This window comes from Anolis carolinensis, unplaced genomic scaffold (genome assembly GCF_035594765.1).
Source record: "Anolis carolinensis isolate JA03-04 unplaced genomic scaffold, rAnoCar3.1.pri scaffold_10, whole genome shotgun sequence".
Taxonomy (NCBI): Eukaryota; Metazoa; Chordata; class Lepidosauria; order Squamata; family Dactyloidae; genus Anolis; species Anolis carolinensis.
The window spans coordinates 9,970,768-9,991,018 of NW_026943821.1; the positions used below are offsets into that span (position 1 = coordinate 9,970,768).

The 20,251-nt window shown below is 43.4% G+C and overlaps 1 protein-coding gene across 2 annotated transcripts; it reads left to right on the forward strand.

The window, feature by feature from the left end:
• Positions 1-231: 231 nt before the first annotated feature.
• On the forward strand, positions 232-16,504 carry LOC100557035 (cytochrome P450 2G1). Of its 2 annotated transcripts, XM_062962119.1 has the most exons (9): positions 232-791; positions 1,076-1,238; positions 1,321-1,470; positions 1,647-1,807; positions 7,526-7,699; positions 7,857-7,998; positions 9,251-9,438; positions 10,783-10,924; positions 15,658-16,504. In XM_062962119.1, the coding sequence occupies exons 2-9, from the start codon at positions 1,205-1,207 to the stop codon at positions 15,837-15,839; spliced, it is 1,173 nt and encodes a 390-aa protein (XP_062818189.1). In that variant the 5' UTR covers positions 232-791; positions 1,076-1,204; the 3' UTR covers positions 15,840-16,504. The 2 variants fall into 2 exon arrangements, with proteins under 2 accessions (XP_062818189.1, XP_062818188.1); XM_062962118.1 differs by having other exon boundaries at positions 232-1,238.
• The last annotated feature ends 3,747 nt before the right edge of the window (positions 16,505-20,251 follow it).

Here is a 20,251-nt window from a genome sequence, read left to right on the forward strand (position 1 = left end):
GGCTTTCACTTGCCTAGTTTCCAACAGACCTCACAGCCTCTGAGGATGCCTGGCACAGATGTGGGTGAAATGTCAGGAGAGAATGCTTCTGGAGCACAGCCATACAGCCCGGAAAACTCACAGCAACCCAGTGATTCCAGGCATGAAAGCCTCCAAAAACAATGTCTTTATTACAGAAGCAGCGTGGAGGGAGGGACTTTAGGACCCAGCTCGCCCTTTTCCTCTCCTTCCTTCCTCTTCTACCAAAGCATGGGCGGGGGAGAGAAATTAGGAGCCCGATCACCGGTCTCCTGTTTTTCCTCTCCTGCCTTCTCTTCCAAATTGGCAAAAGAGACAGTGCGTCGTCTTCTTCCTCATCCAAAGCCATGGTGAAAGCACTGCTTTGGAAGAAAAGAAGGAAGGAGAGGAAAGTATGCCGCCCAGCCTGCAGCCATGCTACCGCCGCCACCACTTTGGAAGAGAGGGAAGGAGAGGAAGAGGAGAAGGACGACACGCAGGCTCCTAACGTCCTTGCCATGCCTGCTACGTCGGAAAAGAGGAAGGAAGGAAAGGAAAAAGAGAAGAACACGTGGGGGCTCCTGAAGTCCCTCCCCCCCCTGCCCGCCTGCTCGCTGCCAACAGCCTTCAGAAGCAGCAGCAGCAGCCTTCCTCCTCTTGGCTGCCCGTCCCCCATCCGGGGCCGGATAAATGGCTTCAGCGGGCCGCATGTGGCCCGCGGGCCTTAGTTTGGGGACCCCTGATCCAGATGATCACAGTAGATAATCTACATTATCTTCTTTGAACAGTATTATGTGAGTTCACGCTGCCATGTAATCCATTTCAAATCAAATAATGTGGATAATGTGATAGAGTAGAAAGGGCCTTAGAGTGCATCTATACTGCAGAACTCATGCACCACCTCAACTGGGATGGCTCAAGGACGTGGAACCAAATTTTCATGCCATTGGATCACTCTTCTGAACAAGTGCTTGTTCTAACTAAAGTTGAAACTCTGCATTAAGATTCAGCATACTTTGAAAGGTGCTAGTTTGATGCAAAGATTGTGCTAGATGTAAAAGGTTGATTTCCCCTACAGTTACGTGAAAATTATGGCCCTGTTTTCACCATCCATTTTGGGACACGTCCAGTTCTGATTTTATGTGGACACCAAGCTGTGAAGGAAGCCCTGATAGACAAGGCAGAAGAGTTCAGTGGAAGGACTACCATGCCTTCAATGGAGCCTTCCTTCCAAGGATATGGTGAGGCATTCCTTTTATGTTTATCATAATGGTGCCACTGTTTTTTCTACTTGCCATGTCATTTCTCTCCTGTTTCGTTCAGGAATGGGCTTTTCCAATGGACAACGCTGGAAGGAAATGCGTCGGTTCTCTCTCACTGTCTTGAGAAATTTTGGAATGGGGAAAAAATCTATAGAAGAGAGAATCCAAGAGGAAGCCCAATTCTTGCTGGAGGAATTTCGGAATACGAAGGGTAAGAGAGGTGCCAAAGACAGGTTGAACTCATTCTGTTTAATGAAAGTACTGTAATCACTAAAGCTCCCTTTGCCCCACAATTAGTGGATGCAGTGTGCATTGGGGGCCTATTCCTGGCACCATAAAGACCTTCTGTCGACTGATTCTTCATTCATTCATTTTTCTGTGCTGCAGGAAAGCCTTGTGATCCCACCTTCCTCCTCAGCCGTGCATTCGCCAACATCATTTGCTCTATTGCTTTTGGGAACCGTTTTGACTATGAGGACAAGGAATTCCAGGCCCTCATGGTGATGGCAAACAAGTTCTTCTGGGAGATGAGCACCTCCTGGGCCCAGGTACTCTTCCTTTTTCACGTACCTAGATGTTCATCTCACATATCCAGCCATAAATTCTCATGCTCTTGCGATCCCATCTCCTATCTGGGTGCTCTTTCTTTTCTTTTGCTTTCAACTTGTTTTCACTATCAGGATTCTGACCCTTTGAGAAAATAAAGTCAGACTTGATTCCAGCTTCTACTTTCCTGGTTAGAGACACTTTCTACCTGTGGACTGAAGTCCTTTCTACACTGCCATATATACTCCAGATTATCAGATTTGTACTGGATTATATGGAAATACAGACTCATATAATCCAGTTCAAAGCAGATAATGCGGATTATCTTCTTTGATAATCTAGATTATATGGTAGTGTAGAAGAGCCCTAAGGATGATACTGTAGCCAACAGAGAGATTTAAAATGCCGTAATTATAATTTAAAATATAATACATGTGGTTTCCTTTGCTCATGTGTATCATATTTACGATCTTGAAGTAACATTTGTTTTATACTCACAGTGATAGAACGTTTTTTTCACTTTCTATTTTGGTCTCAGGACTTCATCACATTGAGCTGGAGACAACAAAAGACAGTGTTATTTATTTATTGTATTTATACCCCACCCTTCACACCCCGAAGGAGTCTTGAGGCGGCTTTACATATGGGCAACAATTTAATGCCATAAAAGTAACAAACTATTAAAATAGACACTTAAATTAAAGCCGCAAATTAAAACATTTAAACATTACATCACCTGTTAAAACCACGCCATGCACAATCGTAACCTGGGTCGTTCCAGTAGTCACTGCACATATTCTGTTACCGTTTATTGCACTACAATTATCCGAAGGCTTGGTCGCACATTTAATTTTTTTTGCTGAAGGTCAGGAGAGAGAGAGCTGATCTGATTTCATTGGGGAAGGAGTTCGACAGAACAGGGACCACCACTGAGAAGACCAGTCCTCACCAGTTGCGTTTGTAAGGATGATGGGACCGAGAGCAGGGCCTCCCCAGAGAATCTTAACTTCTGAGGTGGCCCTTGCTGGGAGGCAGTTCACCCACAAAGTCCATAGCTACGCATTCCCAGGGCCTTGTGGGTTCTACTACGTTCTGCAGAAGACCCTGTGGTTTCCCTGGTGGTGTTTTACATTCTGCACACACTTCACATCAATTAATATACAATTTTACATCCTTCCTCATCCCCAGCCACCAACACTGCCTTGTCAAAAGCTTTACCGTTTTGGTTGGTCCCAGATGTCCTGCTCCCTTGCTATCGTGACACCGTTTCAGCATTTCTGGCTGCAGCTTCTCAGGAATGTACACTTTTTTATTTACGAACACCAATTCCCCACTCATTTCCCCCTGTTCTTTATGAGATTGCAACCATCCATCTCCCTCGTACGCTTGTTTTATCTCTTCCTCCCACACCTTCCCTATGGTGACTGCTACCAGATTTCCCCCCTTCTTTGTCTGTGCCCGGGTCAGTGCTGCTAGGCCCCATTGCTTATCTGAGAAGATGCTTCCCTCGGATTCTTTGGTGTTTACACCATGCTGAGGCATTCGGGACAGGGCGTCGGCCAACACATTACGCTTTCCCTGTAAGAATTTCAGCCTGAAGTTGAATCGGCTGAAATACTGTGCCCATCTTATCTGTTTGGCAGAGAGTTTTCGGGGGGATCTAATATATTGTAAATTCTTATGATCAGTCCAGACCTCAAAGGGAATTTCACTGCCCTCCAGAAAATACCTCCAATTCTCTAATGCTTTTAATATCGCTAACGCTTCCCTTTCCCAAATTGGCCAACGTCTCTCCACTTCGCTGAACTTTTTGGACAAATAACCACACGGTCTAAGGTTCCCCTCCTCGTCCTCCTGCAATAAAACTGCTCCATATGCACAATCTGATGCATCACAATGCACCACAAACGTTTTGGAAGTGTCCGGATGCTGCAGAATGGGTTCCTCGGTGAACTTCCTTTTTAATGCCTCAAACGCTTGCTGGCACTCCACTGTCCAATTCAGTTTAGCCCCTGGGGATTTCACCTTAGCCGTCTCCCCTCTCTCTTTGGTTTTCAACAGGTCCGTTAGAGGCAGTGTTAGTTGTGCGAAGTCTTTGATAAAAGCCCTGTAAAAGTTCGCAAACCCCAGGAACGATTGCAACTGCTTCCTAGTCTTGGGTGCTTCCCACCCCTTTACGTCCTCCACTTTAGCTGGGTCCATTGCTATCCCTTGAGTGGAAATTCTGTATCCCAAAAAGTCTATTCACATTTAGACAGTTTTGCATACAACTTCGCTTCCCTCAACCTCTGGAGCACCTCCCTGACCAATTCCACATGTTGGGCCTTTGTTTTATTCAAAATAAGGATGTCATCAAGGAAGACATAAACGCCCCTGTACAGTAACGGATGAAACACCTCATTGATCAGCTGCATGAAAGCCCCTCCCCACTGCTTAGACCAAACAGGAGGACACGATAATTGTATAGTCCATAAGGACACGAAAATGCAGTTTTCCACCTGTCCTCCGGCTTTATGCAAATTTTATGATAAGCTTCTGCAAGATCTAACTTTGTAAATATTTTCCCTTCCGACAGCTGTGCAATCTGGTCTTTCATTAAAGGCAGAGGCTACTTATTCACTGTGTTGATAGCGTTCAGACCTCTATAGTCAATGCACAGTCTCAGGGAAATATCCTTTTTCCTCCAAAATAGCACAGGTGCTCCCAAAGGGGAATTTGATCTCTCTATAAAACCCCTTTCTAAGTTCTTGTCAATGTATTTTTTTAACTCCTCCTTCTCCTGGGCCGACATGGGGTAAATCTTCGCCTTCAGAAGCTCTGCCCCCGGTACCAATTGAATTTCAGCTTCCACCCTCCTCTTTGGTGGAAACTTATCTGCCTCCTTCTCATCAAATACATCAACATAGTCTCGGTATTCTGGAGGCAATGTTTCTGCCAACTTTGCTATCCTTTCATCCTCGTCCTCCCCTCGGCTCCCCATCTCTATTCTACTTCCTTGGTCTCCTGCCCTTATTCCTTGGAAGTATAGGCTCCTCGTCTTCCAGTTAATTTGTGGGTTAGCCCGCTCCAGCCACGGCATCCCCAAAATTACATTGTATGTTGCCACTTGGGATACTACAAATGACATCTCCCCTTCCCACGGTCCTATCTTGCATCTTACGTTCTCGATGCCATGTTTGGCTATAGAGCCTGAGGCTATTGAGCCGTCTAGCTGAGAGAATGCTACTGGAGATTCTAGTTGGGATATTTCCCACCCTAATCCATCGGCTAGCCCTGGTGAAATAATGTTCCTGGAGCACCCACAGTCTATGAATTCTTTGCAAGTGGCCCATTTCCTGATGCCTTCCAGTCTGACCATTACCACTAATGCCCCTTGCTGCTGGCTCTTCTTCAGCACGCTTCCCTGCTGCTGCCTGCTGTTTGGGCTGATTGCCCCCTCCTCCTTACCTCTGCCAGCACTCTATGTCCCACACGTCCGCACACGAAGCACTCCCTCCTCGCTCCTCCGCCGCTTCCCTTCGTCTCGGCCTGTCTCCTGGTTGGGGGTTGCTCCTGTTTCCTGCCCTCTTCCTTCAGCCTCAGATGTTGCTGCTGACCCCCTCGATGCCTCTTTACTTGGGCCAATGTGGCCTCGACACGGCCTGCCAACTGGATCCAGCCTCGTAATGTCCCTGGGTTATCCCGATGCGCTGCCCAAATAAGGACCTCGCATCGTAGCCCTTCTTTGAATATTTCCAGCTTGGTGACCTCCGACCATTCTGGGATCCTCTCGGCTAGGCACTGGAATTCCTCAGCGTACTGGGAGACCAACCTCTGCCCCTGGCGGATGGTTTTCAGTTTCTCCCTCACCTGAATCCGCTCAAGCGGGTCTCGGAAGCGTTCCTCCAGTGCCGCTAAGAAGCGCCTCACCGACCCCAGACATGGGTCGTGTCTGGCATGCAGTTGGACATACCAGCCGGCCACTCCCCTCCTCAGGACCACCCCGATGGCCCGGACCCTGCTGGACTCCGTCCGGAAAGTGTGGCCGTTGTCCTCCATGTAGCCTCTCACCGTAGTTAGGAAAAAGTCCAGCTCAGAGGATTCTCCTCCGTACTCTATCCTCAGTTCCTCTCGTCTCTGCTGGGGTCCCTGTGGCGGCAATCCCCAATGTTCCACCCGTCGTAAGCCCCCTCGAGGCCCCGGAGGCCCTGCTGTTGCCTCCCGTTGCCCTGTACCACGCCCGGCATTCGCCAGGGGCACCAGGGGTTCAGGTTGGAATGTAGCTGGGATTCCTGGAGGCCTTTCCTCTTCGTCATCGCTCTCCTCCACCTGTGTTAAGCCTGCTAGCATCTTGGATTGGGCCCCAGGCTCTCTTCGCATTCCCCTCCCCTTTGGTGCTGGGAGGTCTGCGAAGCTCTGGCTACTTCCCATGCTCAAGTCCCCCATTGAGCCAGTCCGAAGTTCCCTTCCTTTCCCTGGCTCCGCCAAAGGTGCTAGGCGTTCCATTGCCCTTGACATTATTGCCAGGGTGGTCTCCATCGCCATCATCCTCTCCTCCAGGAACACCATCCTTTGTGGGGATGGGAAGTGTAGCTCGCCCTCTCCTTCGGTGCTGTCTCTCTGCACTGTTACACGCCTCTAGGTTACTCCGTTCGGCTGGGCATAAGCAGTGGATGACGCTAGGGCTGCCAGCCGGTGGAAATCAGCATCTGTCTCGTCTGGGGTATCTCGTCCCGACGGACCCCCTCCTGCGCCCAGGAGCTCGTCCTCCTCCATCTGCATATTACACCTCACCGCTGCAGCGGGATGGTGCCTGAAATCTCGGCTTTTAATGTCAGCTCACTCCAGCCGCCTCTGAATGAACACAAGAGACTCTGTTATCACCGAAAACTTTACTGAAGAATACTTGACACACATATAAAGCCGAGATTGCTGGTCGACCTAGAAAGGTCCCCTTATATACATTACCCCCACATTCAAAGTAACAATTCCCACCCAGAGAAAACCCCGCGCAATTCTTCCCGCTCGCACATAGCCATTTCCCTTCAGGGTCGAGAGCTGCAGGTGCCTTATCAGTCTTTGATGTCAGCGTCCTTGATTACTGGTGCCAGAGTGCAGGCCCAGAAATTATGGTCCTGACACAGAGCAGTGAGTTCAAAAGACAGGAAAAGAGATTCCAGGGTCTTCCAAACCTTTCTTCATATTTTTTGAACTTCTGCTTTCCTATCCCAGGTTCTTTGCTCCCCAGCTTTTGCTTTCTAGGTCTCTTCATTACTTCACTCCACACTTCCTCTACCAACAAAATTCCCGCAGTCATTCCACAATTTATGGCCCTTCCACACAGCAATATAACCCAGAATATCAAGGCAGATAATCCAGAATATCTGATTTGACTGGATTACCTTGGTCCACACTGCCATATCAGTTCAATTTGGATTTTATATAGCTGTGTCTGCTTAAATTGCATTCATTCTTGATGCTTATCACCAGCAATATTGCATATTTGCAAATAATCTTTGAAGTCTCAATAACCCAGCCACTAAACCTGGGAGGCTCACATATTTTTGAGGATGAGTGGGGTGTATCTGCCTCATCCTACACTGAACAAAATGGAGGTCTTGGATGCTCCCCTTGTTACTAGTAGCACCAGAAATCCTTCAAAAACAAAATAAGGAATTGCTGTTGATGCTTGGATGGAATGCAACAACTATTCATTCAACATGGTTTCTCTCTTTGTGCAGTTCTATGACATGTATGCCAACTACCTGAATTACATTCCAGGAATCCACAATAAGCTCTATGATTGCATGGACATGAAGCTCTTCATTGCCAAGAGAATCAAGAAGAACCAAGAGACCTTTGATCCTAATTTCCCACGGGACTATATTGATTGCTTCCTCATCCAGATGGAAAAGGTACATTGTTGGCGCATGAAAGTAGTAGGGCTCTGCATTAACTTTCCACTAATCCTTCTCACTTCGGGAAATGCGATAAGAAAACTTTAATCTATCCTACCTTCTTTCAATCAGAGTTGGAATTGTCTCATGATGTCTTGTTTTTTCCTCCTTTCAGGAAAAAGACAATCCACACAGTGAATTTATTATGAAGAATTTGGAGGTCAACATTCTTAATCTGATTCTTGGAGGAACAGAGACAGGCAGTTCTACCATGAGATATGGCTTCCTGCTTCTGATGAAATATCCTGAAGTGCAAGGTATTGTTTTTAATATCATTTACAATTAGCACAAATTGGCATGTTGAACCTTTACAGATTTGATTAACATGTTCTCTCTAGGAATGTTTAGTTTTTCCCGAGGAATTCTATAGTCAACTTCTGGCCAATTTCTATGGTCAATTTCCACCTTATTCCACTACCCCATAATCATTTGAGAACAGTCAGCCCTCTGTATCTATGGCTTCTGCACATATAGTTTTGGCCAATCATGGCTTGAAAATATTTAGGAAGAAGCAACCTTGATTTGACTGCATACCAAGTCTTACATGGATGTAATAACTGCTACAGTCGACTTCTGCCATTTCACAGATACTCAGGTTCTCTGCAGCATTTGTTTGCATTGTTTGGCTTTTTATATATGAGATGCCATTTTACTACATCCCTGTCTATAGTAGGACATCAGCATCCAAGTGTCCTGGATAAAAACTTAAGCAAATACTGAGTGCCCATTGGACTTAAAAATGTTTGGAGACTTCAAAGAGACCTGCCAATAGTTGGTGATTTCATAAATACAGTAGAGTCTCACTTATCCAAGCTAAACGGGCCGGCAGAAGCTTGGATAAGCGAATAACTTGGATGATAAGGAGGGATTAAGGAAAAGTCTATTAAACATCAAATTAGGTTATGATTTTACAAATTAAGCACCAAAACTTCATGTTATACAACAAATTTGACAGAAAAAGTAGTTCAATTCACAGTAATGTTATGTTGTAATTACTGTATTTACGAATTTAGCACCAAAATATCACGATATATTGAAATCATTGACTACAAAAATGGCTTGGATTATCCAGAGGCTTGGATAAGTGAGGCTTGGATTAGTGAGACTCTACTGTAACTGGAAAGGAGAGAAGTGATTGAAGAGGTGCAAGGTATGAGGAAAACTAGTTCATGGTACTCTCTCTACAAGAGGAAGCAACAATCAGGCCATGCAGTTTTCTAGGTAAAAAGTAAAGGTTTTCCCTTGACATTAAGTCTAGTCGTGTCCAACTCTGGGGGTTGGTGTTCATTTCCATTTCTAAGCCAAAGAGCCGTTATTGTCTGTAGACACCTCCAAGGTCATGACTGCAATGAGCGTCATTACAGGTTGTTGCTAGGGATGAAATGTCAGTCTTCCTGCAACAAATAGTAAGGAATTTCATGTTCCCCTTTTGTCTCATTGGAAGTAGAATCTCAGTTCCCTTTGAAAGTCAGAAACCTAAGGAATTAATTATCCTCATATCTTTAACAGCAAAGGTGCAAGAGGAAATTGATAGAGTGATTGGCCCCAATCGTGTCCCAAATGCTGAAGATCGGCGGCAGATGCCGTATACAGATGCTGTTATCCACGAAGTGCAGAGATGCAGTGATGTTCTTCCTATGGATTTGGTCCACATGGTCATTCATGACACTGAATTCAGAGGATATCACATCCCTAAGGTACAGTAGTGGGGCAACAAGGATACGAGTAATTGAAGGTATTCATTGGACATTTCACTGTGATTCAATCCTTCCTACAGTTACCAGACTGTATGATGCCTCTTTTATCTACTTTTTAAAATATTGGAAAGGTGAAAATTGTGCTATAATGGTGCAACAAGATCCCCCCGCCCCCCAATACCTATTTCTATGCTTGGAAGGGAACAGAAGGAAAGCATTCAGCTCTTATCTGGATGTACTTTATATGAGTCTACACTGCCATACAATTGAATTGAAAGCAGATAATGTATTTTATATGGTGGTGTAGATGGGGCCTGGAAACAATTGAAGAAGGCAATCAAATGCAGGCAATAAAAATGTTCTCCATTCATCTCATGGCCTCCCTAGATGAATCTCATGAGCCACCAGGGGTTGCCACAATCACAGTTTAGTGCCTTGCAGATGCTCAACTTGAATCTTTGCAGTTCTGATCTTATCTCTTTTTTGGTAGAACTTGCTTGTTCAATGGGCACTCAGTTTGTTTCTCTCTCAAAAGAAGATTGTACCCTGAACCATCAAACAAGTTGAAGTGTAATACAGTGTTCCCTCACTTATCGTGGGGGTTATGTTCCAGGACCACCTGCGAAAAGCGAAAATCCATGAACTAGGGACACTATATTTGTGTTGTTTACAATCTCGCTGGCAAGTAGCGTCTCTGTCCCCTCCTCGCCTTTCAAGCACGCACATGCACGCTTCAGCCTCCTTTTCTCTCCCTTTGGCCCTTCCTTCCTTCCTTCCTTCCTTCCTTCCTTCCTTCCTTCCTTCCTTCCTTCCTTCAGCTTCTCCTTAGGAAGGAAGAAGAAAGAGGTATTTATAATATTATTTTATGATTTATACTATTATTTTAGTGTTTATTTAAAAACTGTGAAACAGCGAGGGCGCGAAAAGCGAACCGCGAAGTAGTGAGGGAACACTGTAATATTATAATAATAATGCTTTATTTTTCTATCCCACCTCCATCCCCCCTCAGGGACTTGGGGCAGCTAACACGGGCCAAGCCCAAAGAACAAATAATAAAATAAAATGCATGTAAACAACATCTTCAGGCAGATAAGAACACATTAAAACCACAGTCATGCAATATAATACAATAGAAAAACAGTAAAATAATAAAATGATAAAATGCAAAGACCACCATTTAATAGCAAAGTGAATAAAAGGGGAGGGCGGTCTAGACAAAGTGCAAAGCCTCATTCCAATAACCCCAACTGTTCCACAGTCTTTACATTGAAAGAATGTTGTGCAAGATAGTTGTTCTGGAACTGCATTCTGCCATTTTGTACTCATAACTCTTTCCGTTCCCAGGGGATGACGGTCTACCCATTACTCAGCACTGTTTTGCATGATCCCACAATGTTTAAAAGCCCCAATGCTTTCAACCCAGAGAACTTCTTGGATGAGAATGGATGCTTCAAGAAGAATGATGCCTTTGTGCCTTTCTCCTCAGGTAGACCTTTCCTAAAAACACCAATGAAAAGAAGGATCGCATTCACATGTTGTTAGTTAATTAGCTTGGTATCCCATGTTTGCTTTTAGAGCTTGCTACTGTGGTGTCCTTATTCCCCCATAGCAAACATGCAAAATTATGTAGGGGTTAAGAACTTTGCCATGCACTCTCTGGATTTCATGTACTGTATAGCCTGTGTTACCCACTTCCTCCTCCTCCATGGGTTTCCATCCTTGAATGGAATATTAAAGGGTCTATTATCTGAATATATCTTTCAAAATGTCAATTTCTGTTGTTTCAGCTATCCATTCTTTCATTTTTGATGTTTCTTCTAATCTCCACATCTGCGCATACACAATTCTTGCTGCAGTTGTCATGAAAATGAAGTCTATCATATGTCTTCAAAACTGATCTATCTGTTATGCCTAGTAAGAATGCCTCTGGATGCGTGGGTATTTGTAGTTTAAAGACTTTTTCTATAGTTTTATGGATCTTGATCTTTTGACTTCTTGCACGACCACCACCTATGAAAAAATGATCCCTTTTGCTTGTTTACATTTCCAGCAGGTATTTTTCTATTGTGGCTGCATTTTGGCTATTTTTACGGGTGATGTGTAATGTTGATAGAACATTTTGAAAAAGTTTTCCAACAGTGAATAATTTCTGAATATTTTTATTTTTACTTTTCAGAGGCATTCTCACTTATCTAGAGCAGTAGTTCCCAAACTTATTTGGCCTACTCCCCCCTTTCCAGAACAAATATGACTCAGCGCCTCCTGGAAAGGGGGGCGTGGCTTAGAGGGGTGGGCGTCGCTCCTGCTCAAGAGGGCGGGGCTGAGCCTCTCCCAAGTCCAAGATGCAGAGCTGGGAGGACAAGGGGGAGGTGGGCGGGGCCACAAATGGGCAGCCAGGGCTGGGATGGGCGGAGTTATGAGCTCTGACGCAGGGCTGAGCTTCTATCCCTGTCCTGTGGTGCCTTCCAGGACACAGGAGGCGGGGCTAGAGGAAGGGGGCGGGGCCTCTTCCCAAGTACCTTACGGGGTTGAACCTCTATACCCCACCCCTGTGTTCCAACAAGCACCTCAGGGGAGGTAAACAGAGGCTCAGCCCTGTCTTGTGCTCTTGGGAAGAGCCCCGCCCCCACCCCTAGCCCCGCCCTTTAGTCCTAAAAGGCCTCTCAGGAGAGTTATTGAGGCTCAGCCCTGTCTCGGACTCTTGGAAGGAAGCCCCGCCCCCTTTGTATCCCAACAAGCACCTCAGAAGAGGTATAGATTCTCAGCCCTGTCTCGGGCTCTTGGGAAGAAGCCATGCCCACTCCTCTAGCTCCGCCCCATGTATCCTAACAGGTGCCTCAGGGGCTCAGCCCTGTCTCCGGCACTTAAAAAGAGGCCCCGCCCCTCCCCTGGCCCCGCCCCCATGTCCTAATAGGTGCCATCACCGCCCCCCTGGATCACTGCAGCACCACTTTGGGAATCACTGGCCTAGAGTAATTGTATGGTTAATATTTTTGGCCCAGTTAGCATACATTATTTGATATTTTCATCTTCAATTTACCAGCAGCGTGTAAATTTTAGATAGTAATATATTTTTTACTTGTAATTTTTTTTTGAAATCTGTCTTTTCTTCCGCAAATTCTATTTGTATATCTTGTTTATATTTATAAAGCATTTGTGTACACTCAAACCAGTTCAGGTTGTAGCCTTGTTGATTTGTTTCTGTCCTTGTTTTTAGTTGGAGATTGCCTTGTGCCTTCTTGAATAAATCCACATAGGTTAAACATTTTCTGTTACCCATGCGATTTCCGCTTTGCTTGAAGGCTTCCTATGTTGCACCCCAAGACAGCGCGAGCATCCGAAAACCAGGCAGGAGCCAATATAACACACAAGCTGTTCATTGAAGCAGAGTACAGTAGAGTCTCGCTAATCCAATGTAAACGGTCCAGCAGAACGTTGGATAAGCGAATATGTTGGATAATAAGGAGAGATTAAGGAAAAGCCTATTAAACATCAAATTAGGTTATGATTTTACAAATTAAGCACCAAAACATCATGTTATACAACAAATTTGACAGAAAAAGTAGTTCAATACGCAGTAATGCTATGTAGTAATTACTGTATTTATGAATTTAGCACCAAAATATCACGATGTATTGAAAACATTGACTACAAAAATGTGTTGGATAATCCAGAACGTTGGATAAGTGAAACTCTACTGTGTGTGTGTATATATATATATATATATATATATATATATATATATATATAGGTGCATTTAAGGTGGAAAGTCAGAGTAAGAAATAGTCCATAATATGTAGTCTATTGCAATTCAGAAAGAGTTTATCAATGTCCAATTTGTAATCACAAGTGAAGCTCGATAGCTTCCTTTAAGAAATCAAAGTTTGTCCATGAAGCAATAGCAGAATCACAGCACTGCAAATCCACTTGAAAAGTCCCATAGCAAAATCAAGGAAGCAAGGTAAACAAAGCAGAGTCAATCTCGATTCAGGAACAAGGAAGTCGCGTAACAAGGCAAGGTCTACTTGGAAGTCTCGGCTCGACGTGGCTCACCTGGAACTGGGAACTTGGCACGGATTCAGGAGACCTGGCAAGGAGCTGGAAACTGGAACCTCTTCCGAGGAACCGCAATGAGAATAGAGTGAGGAGTACTTTTAACAGAATCCCAAGTCTGCAAGAATTAGGGAGTATAGGACCCATAAAGTTCTCATGGGAAAATTAATCATTATCCAATTTGAGAGCAAGTCTCTGACTTCTTCTCATCCCGTTTCCTGCTCCTATCTTTTGTAACCAAATCTCTCCGATTAAAAGTTCCATTCTCCCCCAAGTCTGTACCATCTGGTATGGGTAACACTGGAGAGATTTCGGAATGTTTGTCAATTAGCGGATCCTTGATGCCACTATCCGGCAGCTGCAAGGCCATGGGGCCTGGAACTGAAGCAGGAATGCCCTCGAATTCCATCGCCTCATCTGTTTCTAACTCTAACTCTCGATGAAACCGGGTCCATAATGGCTGAGCCACAACAACCTAAGTCGAATTCCATTGTGGTATTTTTGTTTAAAAATTTCATTTGTGCTTATTCCAAGTTTTCATCAGAATTTTCCTTATTGCATGTTTTTTTAAACTTTGGGTCCTCTGACACATTTCCATAAATTAAGTATGCAGGCAAGCCAAATTTTAAATCTGCACTTTCAAGAAGCTTTCATTATCAAGATGGATACATACTCTTAACCAATTTAGTATACTCACTAGGCATGTGCAATCCATCAAACAGTGGTTCTAAACTGTGTTCAAAAGTAGGAGTGCTAGCACTTAATTTCCAAGTTCTTTCTGAATTTTTGAGGAAAAATTTCGAAACTTAACTAAACTTATGAATCTTTGTAAGTATATTGTATTGTTTTAAATCTATTTATTGTACTTTGTTAAATTATCTAATTGTTTTAATTGCTTATGTTTTATCTTCTTGCATTGTATATTGGCATTGAATTTTGCCAGACTTTGAGCCGCCCTGAGTCCCTTTGGGTGAGAAGGATGGGATAGAAATAATGGAAATAAATAAATAAATATTGGAGGTCGCGATTGCTCACTAGGAAAAACATCACTGGCAGTGGGGAAGCTTCAGTGGGTTTTCCAACATTAGGGTAATTTCATCCGCAAATAACTTTATTTTGTATTTTTGATTTTTCACTTTTATTCCTTTTAGATATCTATGTTGGCATAATTTGCTAAAATTCCTTAAAAGCTTCCAAAAACTCTGTGGGAGCTATCTTCCTTTTTTTGTTTTTTATTCATGTCTATTTTCTGTTTATATTTTGTTCTGCTACTGCATTGAAGTCTCCCAATATGATCAATTTGTCTTACTTTATGTCTTCTATTTCTTTGTGTTTTTGGTAAAGAAGGCAGACTGTGCATTATTAGGGGCATGTATATTGGCCAGCAATTTTTTGTTGTATAGATTGATTGTACTCAACTGAAAGTGCCCTTCCTGATCTGCATTTAATTTAGTAGGCAATAGATTTTCTTTTATATATGTTGCTATCTCCCTTTTCATAATGATGTCCAATGCAATGTGGATTTGATTTAATTCTTAAATGTAATTGAATACATAGATTTGTTTTTTTGATGTGGGTTTTGTGAATAGCAATTAAGTCAGACTCTGTTGATCTTAGGTGTTAAAATATCTTTTTCCTTTTGTTTGCTGAGACCAAGACAATCAATGAGAGTATTTTTAGGGTCATCATTGTGGAAATTCTAATGTGCAGGCATCCATATCAGATTCTTCCTTCAGTTCTTCATTTTCCTCTTCTTTGTCTAGTTGTTCTGTTGCATATAAAATTAAAAAAAGTTTTTCTTAAAATAAACTGCAGAGTTTGGGGAGTATAGCTTGTAGACAGAAGAAAATTGCTAAAAATAACTAAATGCATCCTTCAAATCCAATATGATTGAAGCATTACATCCCTACTTACAAATAGCTCTAGAGATCCAAATCTGTAACATCAATACCGACAAATTTAGAAATGATCTTAGCTGCCTTTGGATTTTCCAACTAGATAGTTCATTGGAAGGGAAACATCATACAAAGCCAGAGATGCTATAGACAAGGCAAGGGGATATGAGGTGAAATAACTCTTTTAGTTGCATCTCAGGAGGCATCTAATTATAGATAGCTGGATGTGTCTGTCCTTACCTCCTAATAAATTATCATATTTTTCTTTCAGGGAAACGGATCTGCCCGGGTGAATCCTTGGCCCGCATGGAACTTTTCCTCTTCTTCACCACCATCCTGCAGAATTTCCAATTGAAGTCCCTTGTGCCCCCTGAAGATATTGATCTCACTCCTCAGATGAGTGGCTTTTACAACATCCCACCCTTTTACCAGCTTTGCGCCATCCCACGCTGACCCTGAGGTTGCTTTCCCCCACACATGGAATATGATTGTTCCCAAAGGAACGGGGGTGTCACCTATTTTGGGGTGGCATGGGATGTCCTGCCCAGCACCAGACTCAAATCACCAGTAATTCTACATTACAAATTGCAATTTTTTTGGGTACCTTTCCAACAATGTATAAGTTACTGTCCTATGCTTTGGAGTAATTTCTTATTTGAGTGACTGCAACCTTACTTTTGCCAGATAATCCTGTCTTTGGATTCTGACCTTGGAAGCCAACTTAGGTCTTGCTCCAGGAAAAGGTGACATATAAATAAGTAAATATGGCAGTAAGCACATACATAAATAAATAAATAAATAAATAAATAAATAAATAAATAAATAAATAAACATTTTGCCACATTGTCACTTTTGTATAAAATGCAGGATAAAATTATCCTTTGCACAACTTTGATAATTTGTGCTTGCTTTAGAAGTTTATACTTTTATTTCTCCTAAACTATCAAGTATTTTTATGTAATTTCTAAAGAAATATGATTATATGTATGGGTCATTGATCTTGATTTTTACATATTCCAATTTAAAGTGAATATATAAATATAAATGATATTTCAAAATTCTGTATCTTTTATTCTAATCAACGTTTTTGTGAAATTTGAATACAATTATAGATTTTATTATGTAGTTTCCTTTTTTTACCCATGTAATTGTCTTTAATAGTTTTTGAAATACAGTAGAGTCTCATTTATCCAACATTCGCTTATACAATGTTCTGGATTATCCAACGCATTTTTGTAGTCAATGTTTTCAATACATCATGATATTTTGGTGCTAAATTCATAAATACAGTAATTACTACGTAGCATTACTGCATATTGAACTACTTTTTCTGTCAAATTTGTTGTATAACATGATGTTTTGGTGCTTAATTTGTAAAATCATAACCTAATTTGATGTTTAATAGGCTTCTCCTTAATCTCTCCTTATTATCCAACATATTCGCTTATCCAACGTTCTGCCGGCCCATTTATGTTGGATAAGTGAGACTCTACTGTATTATTAAAAAACACATTAATGTAATGCTGGGTTGTGCATTCCTGAAAATAAGAACAATCTAAACTCTATGTGTCATAAGTACTTTCTTAAACATTAGAAAAGTTCTTTTATCCCACTTTCTGTGAGACAGGTTGCATTAGACACTTTCAGAGAAAGAAGTAAACACAGACTCCAGTACTGGGTTTTATAATAACTATATTGGTTACATAGACAAAAGGGGACATTGCATCAACATTTACACATACCGTGTTTCCCCGAAAATAAGACAGTGTCTTATATTAATGTTTGCTCCCAAAGAGGCACTAGGTCTTATTTTCAGGGGATGTCTTATTTTTCCATGAAGAAGAATTCACATTTATTGTTGAACAAAAAATGAACATTATGTACTGTACAGCAGTTGTCGTCACAAATCAGCATAACCAGACAAACCATGAATCCTATCAAGATTTTCTTGTTATTACCATTATTTCCATGTACAACAATCAATGGTACATATATTTACCGATCCTGCATGCTCTGGTGTTCTGTTCGGTGGGCATGCTTCCAAACAAAAACTTTGCTAGGTCTTACTTTCAGGGGAGGCCTTATATTTAGCAATTCAGCAAAATCTCCTCTAGGTCTTATTTTCCGGGGATGTCTTATTTTCGGGGAAACAGGGTATACGCTAACTTCATCCTTCATCCATTCCTCAAGCATTCTTATCATTCTTCCTGTTGAAGTTAGTTTCTTGAGAGGAGCCGGCTGTTCATAATGGTGTTCAGAAATGGTGTTCAGCTGGTCTGACACACTTTTCCTGAGAGAGAAGAGTCCTTTTTATGAAGTATTTTCTGTTGATGTTTTTAAATAAAAGTAAAGGTTTCCCCTGACATTAAGTCCAGTCTTGTCCGACTCTGGGGGTTGGTGCTCATCTCCATTTCTAATCCGAAGAGCCGGCGTTGTATGTAGATACCTCCAAAGTCATGTGGCCGGCACATGAGTCCCCTGATGGGTGAGAAGGGCGGGGTAGAACTGATGTAATAATAAATAAATGACTGCATGGAATGCTGTTTTTTAATTCCTTTTTCAGTCTCCAAATCATCAGTACGGTAATTCAACTTACATTTTAATCATTTAGTGGCATTGTTACCACAGCCGGCTCTACATAATTTTCAAGAGTAGGCAAACAGAATTTTGCCCCCCCCCCCCAAATTTTGGTGCTGCCCCTCCCCACACACACCAATTGCTCCCATATAAAATTATCAAAGCAGATAATCCACATTATCTGCTTTGAACTGGATTATCTGAGTCCACACTGCCATATAATCCAGTTCAAAGCAGATGATCTGGATTTTATATGGCAGTGCAGAAGGGGCCATTATCAAGCCTAAAACAGCAGTGTAGTGGTTTGAGCATTGAACGATGGCTCTTGAGACCTGGGTTCAAATTCTTTGCTGTGCTATGGAAGCCCATTAGGTGACCTTTGGTAAGTCACTCTCTCTCAGCCTTTGAGGAAAGCAGCAGCATCCTCTCTTTGAACAAGTCTTGCCAAGCAACCCCTGTGATTGGATTGCCATAAGTTAGGAATGGCTTGAAGGTACAATGACCTAATCTCACCTAAAACTAGGAAATGAAGCACCTAAATATTAGGAATAATGTTTGTATTCTGTGTGATAGTGGAATTGATTGTATAGGACTGTTGTGGACTTTCCATCTTTGGGGAAAGATGGTCATCTTTCAGGAATGCTTTACGTGTGTAAATGCGGTTGAATGTGATGGCCATTAAGGTCCCTTCTAATTTTAACATTTTATGATTCTACTAGCCAGTTGCTGTGGCATAGTCAATTGGTCACCCTGATTAGCACTTAGTGGCCTTGGAGCCTGAAAGCCTGGCTTATTCCTCCCTGGGGTAATACTTTGTTGGGTGGTGTTAGCTGGCCCTGATTGTTGCCTGTCTGCAATTCCTCTGTTTTCTGTGTGTTGCTCTTTATTCACTGTCCTGGTTATAAAGTGTTTTAATGGTGGTTGCCAGGTTTTGTTGATTTTCAATGGTTTATATAAGTATGGAATAATGTCCAGTGTGGGAGAAAGAACTCTTGTCTGTTGGAGGCATGTGTGAATGTTGCAACTGGCCACCTTGATTAGCATTGAATGGCCTTGCAGCTGCAAAGTCAATCAGAGAGGGTGGGGGCAAGTGGAGCGTATATATACCTGTGGAATGATGTCCAGGGTAGAAGAACTGTTGGAGGCAAGTGGGAATGTTGCCATTGGCCAGATTGATTAGCACTGAATGGCTTTGCAGCTGCAAAATCAATCAGGGAGGGTGGGGGCTTCATGCCTAGGGGAATCCTTTGTTGGGAGGTATTAGCTGGCTCTTCCTGTCATAGATGTGGGTAAAACGTCAGGAGAGGGATATAAATAAATTAATAAAAAGCAGGAAGCTGCCAGGCTTTGAAGCTGCAAGGCTATTCAAAGCTCATCGAGCTGGCCAATTCCAACATTCACACTTGCCTCAAGCAGACAAGAGTTCTGTCTCTCACCCTGGACCTTCCATAGATATATAAACCCCACTTGCCTAGTTTCCAACAGACCTCACAATCCCCGAGGATGCATGCCCCATGGGCGAAACGCCAGAAGACAATGCCTCCCGACATGGCCACACAGCCTGGAAAACTCACAGCAACCCACAAATAAAAAGCAGTTTTAAATCCTGCTCTAAATTTCTAGCCTACCTCGCAGGGCGCGCGTTGCTTGCCTGGCTGCTGCTAATGGAGGAAAGCAACAGGAGGGGGCGTGGCTTCCAGGCACAGGCGAGGGAGAAAAGGAAGGAGAGCTCCCATTGGCCAGTATCGGCTGAAACAGCGCCAAATAGCCAATGGGAGCCCATCCTGAGCAAGTAGGAGAGATCCACCTGGCCTTTCCATTTTGCATGTGCAGGCAGCCCTGGCTCTCCGGCTGTAAAGGCAAAGGGGAGGGAAGCCGAAGCAGGTCCAAGGAGGCCAACCTGGCTCTCATCTGCTGCCAAACGGGGGAAGAGAGGCACTGCTTTGTCCCAAAGGGCGCCCGCCCAGAGCTTCAGCGAGGCTTCTTCGCCCCAGCGCCCTCCAAAGCATCTCCAGGAGGCAAGCCCCAGCAGCCAGGACTTCAGCTCAGCTAGGCAGCCCTTTCCAAACTCAGGAGGAGGAGTGCACAGAGAGAGAGAGAGGCGGGGACGGGGCGGAGGGCCAAAGGGGGCAGGAAGCCAGAGAGGGAGGCATGGAAGGAGGCATGGAGGGAAGGATCCTGCCGAGAGGAGGCCGAGGTGCGCGTGCACACACACGCGTGCACCTGGGAGCGCCTCAACTGCGCCCAGAACAGAATTGCGCCACAGGCAAGTGCCTAGTTCAGCTGGC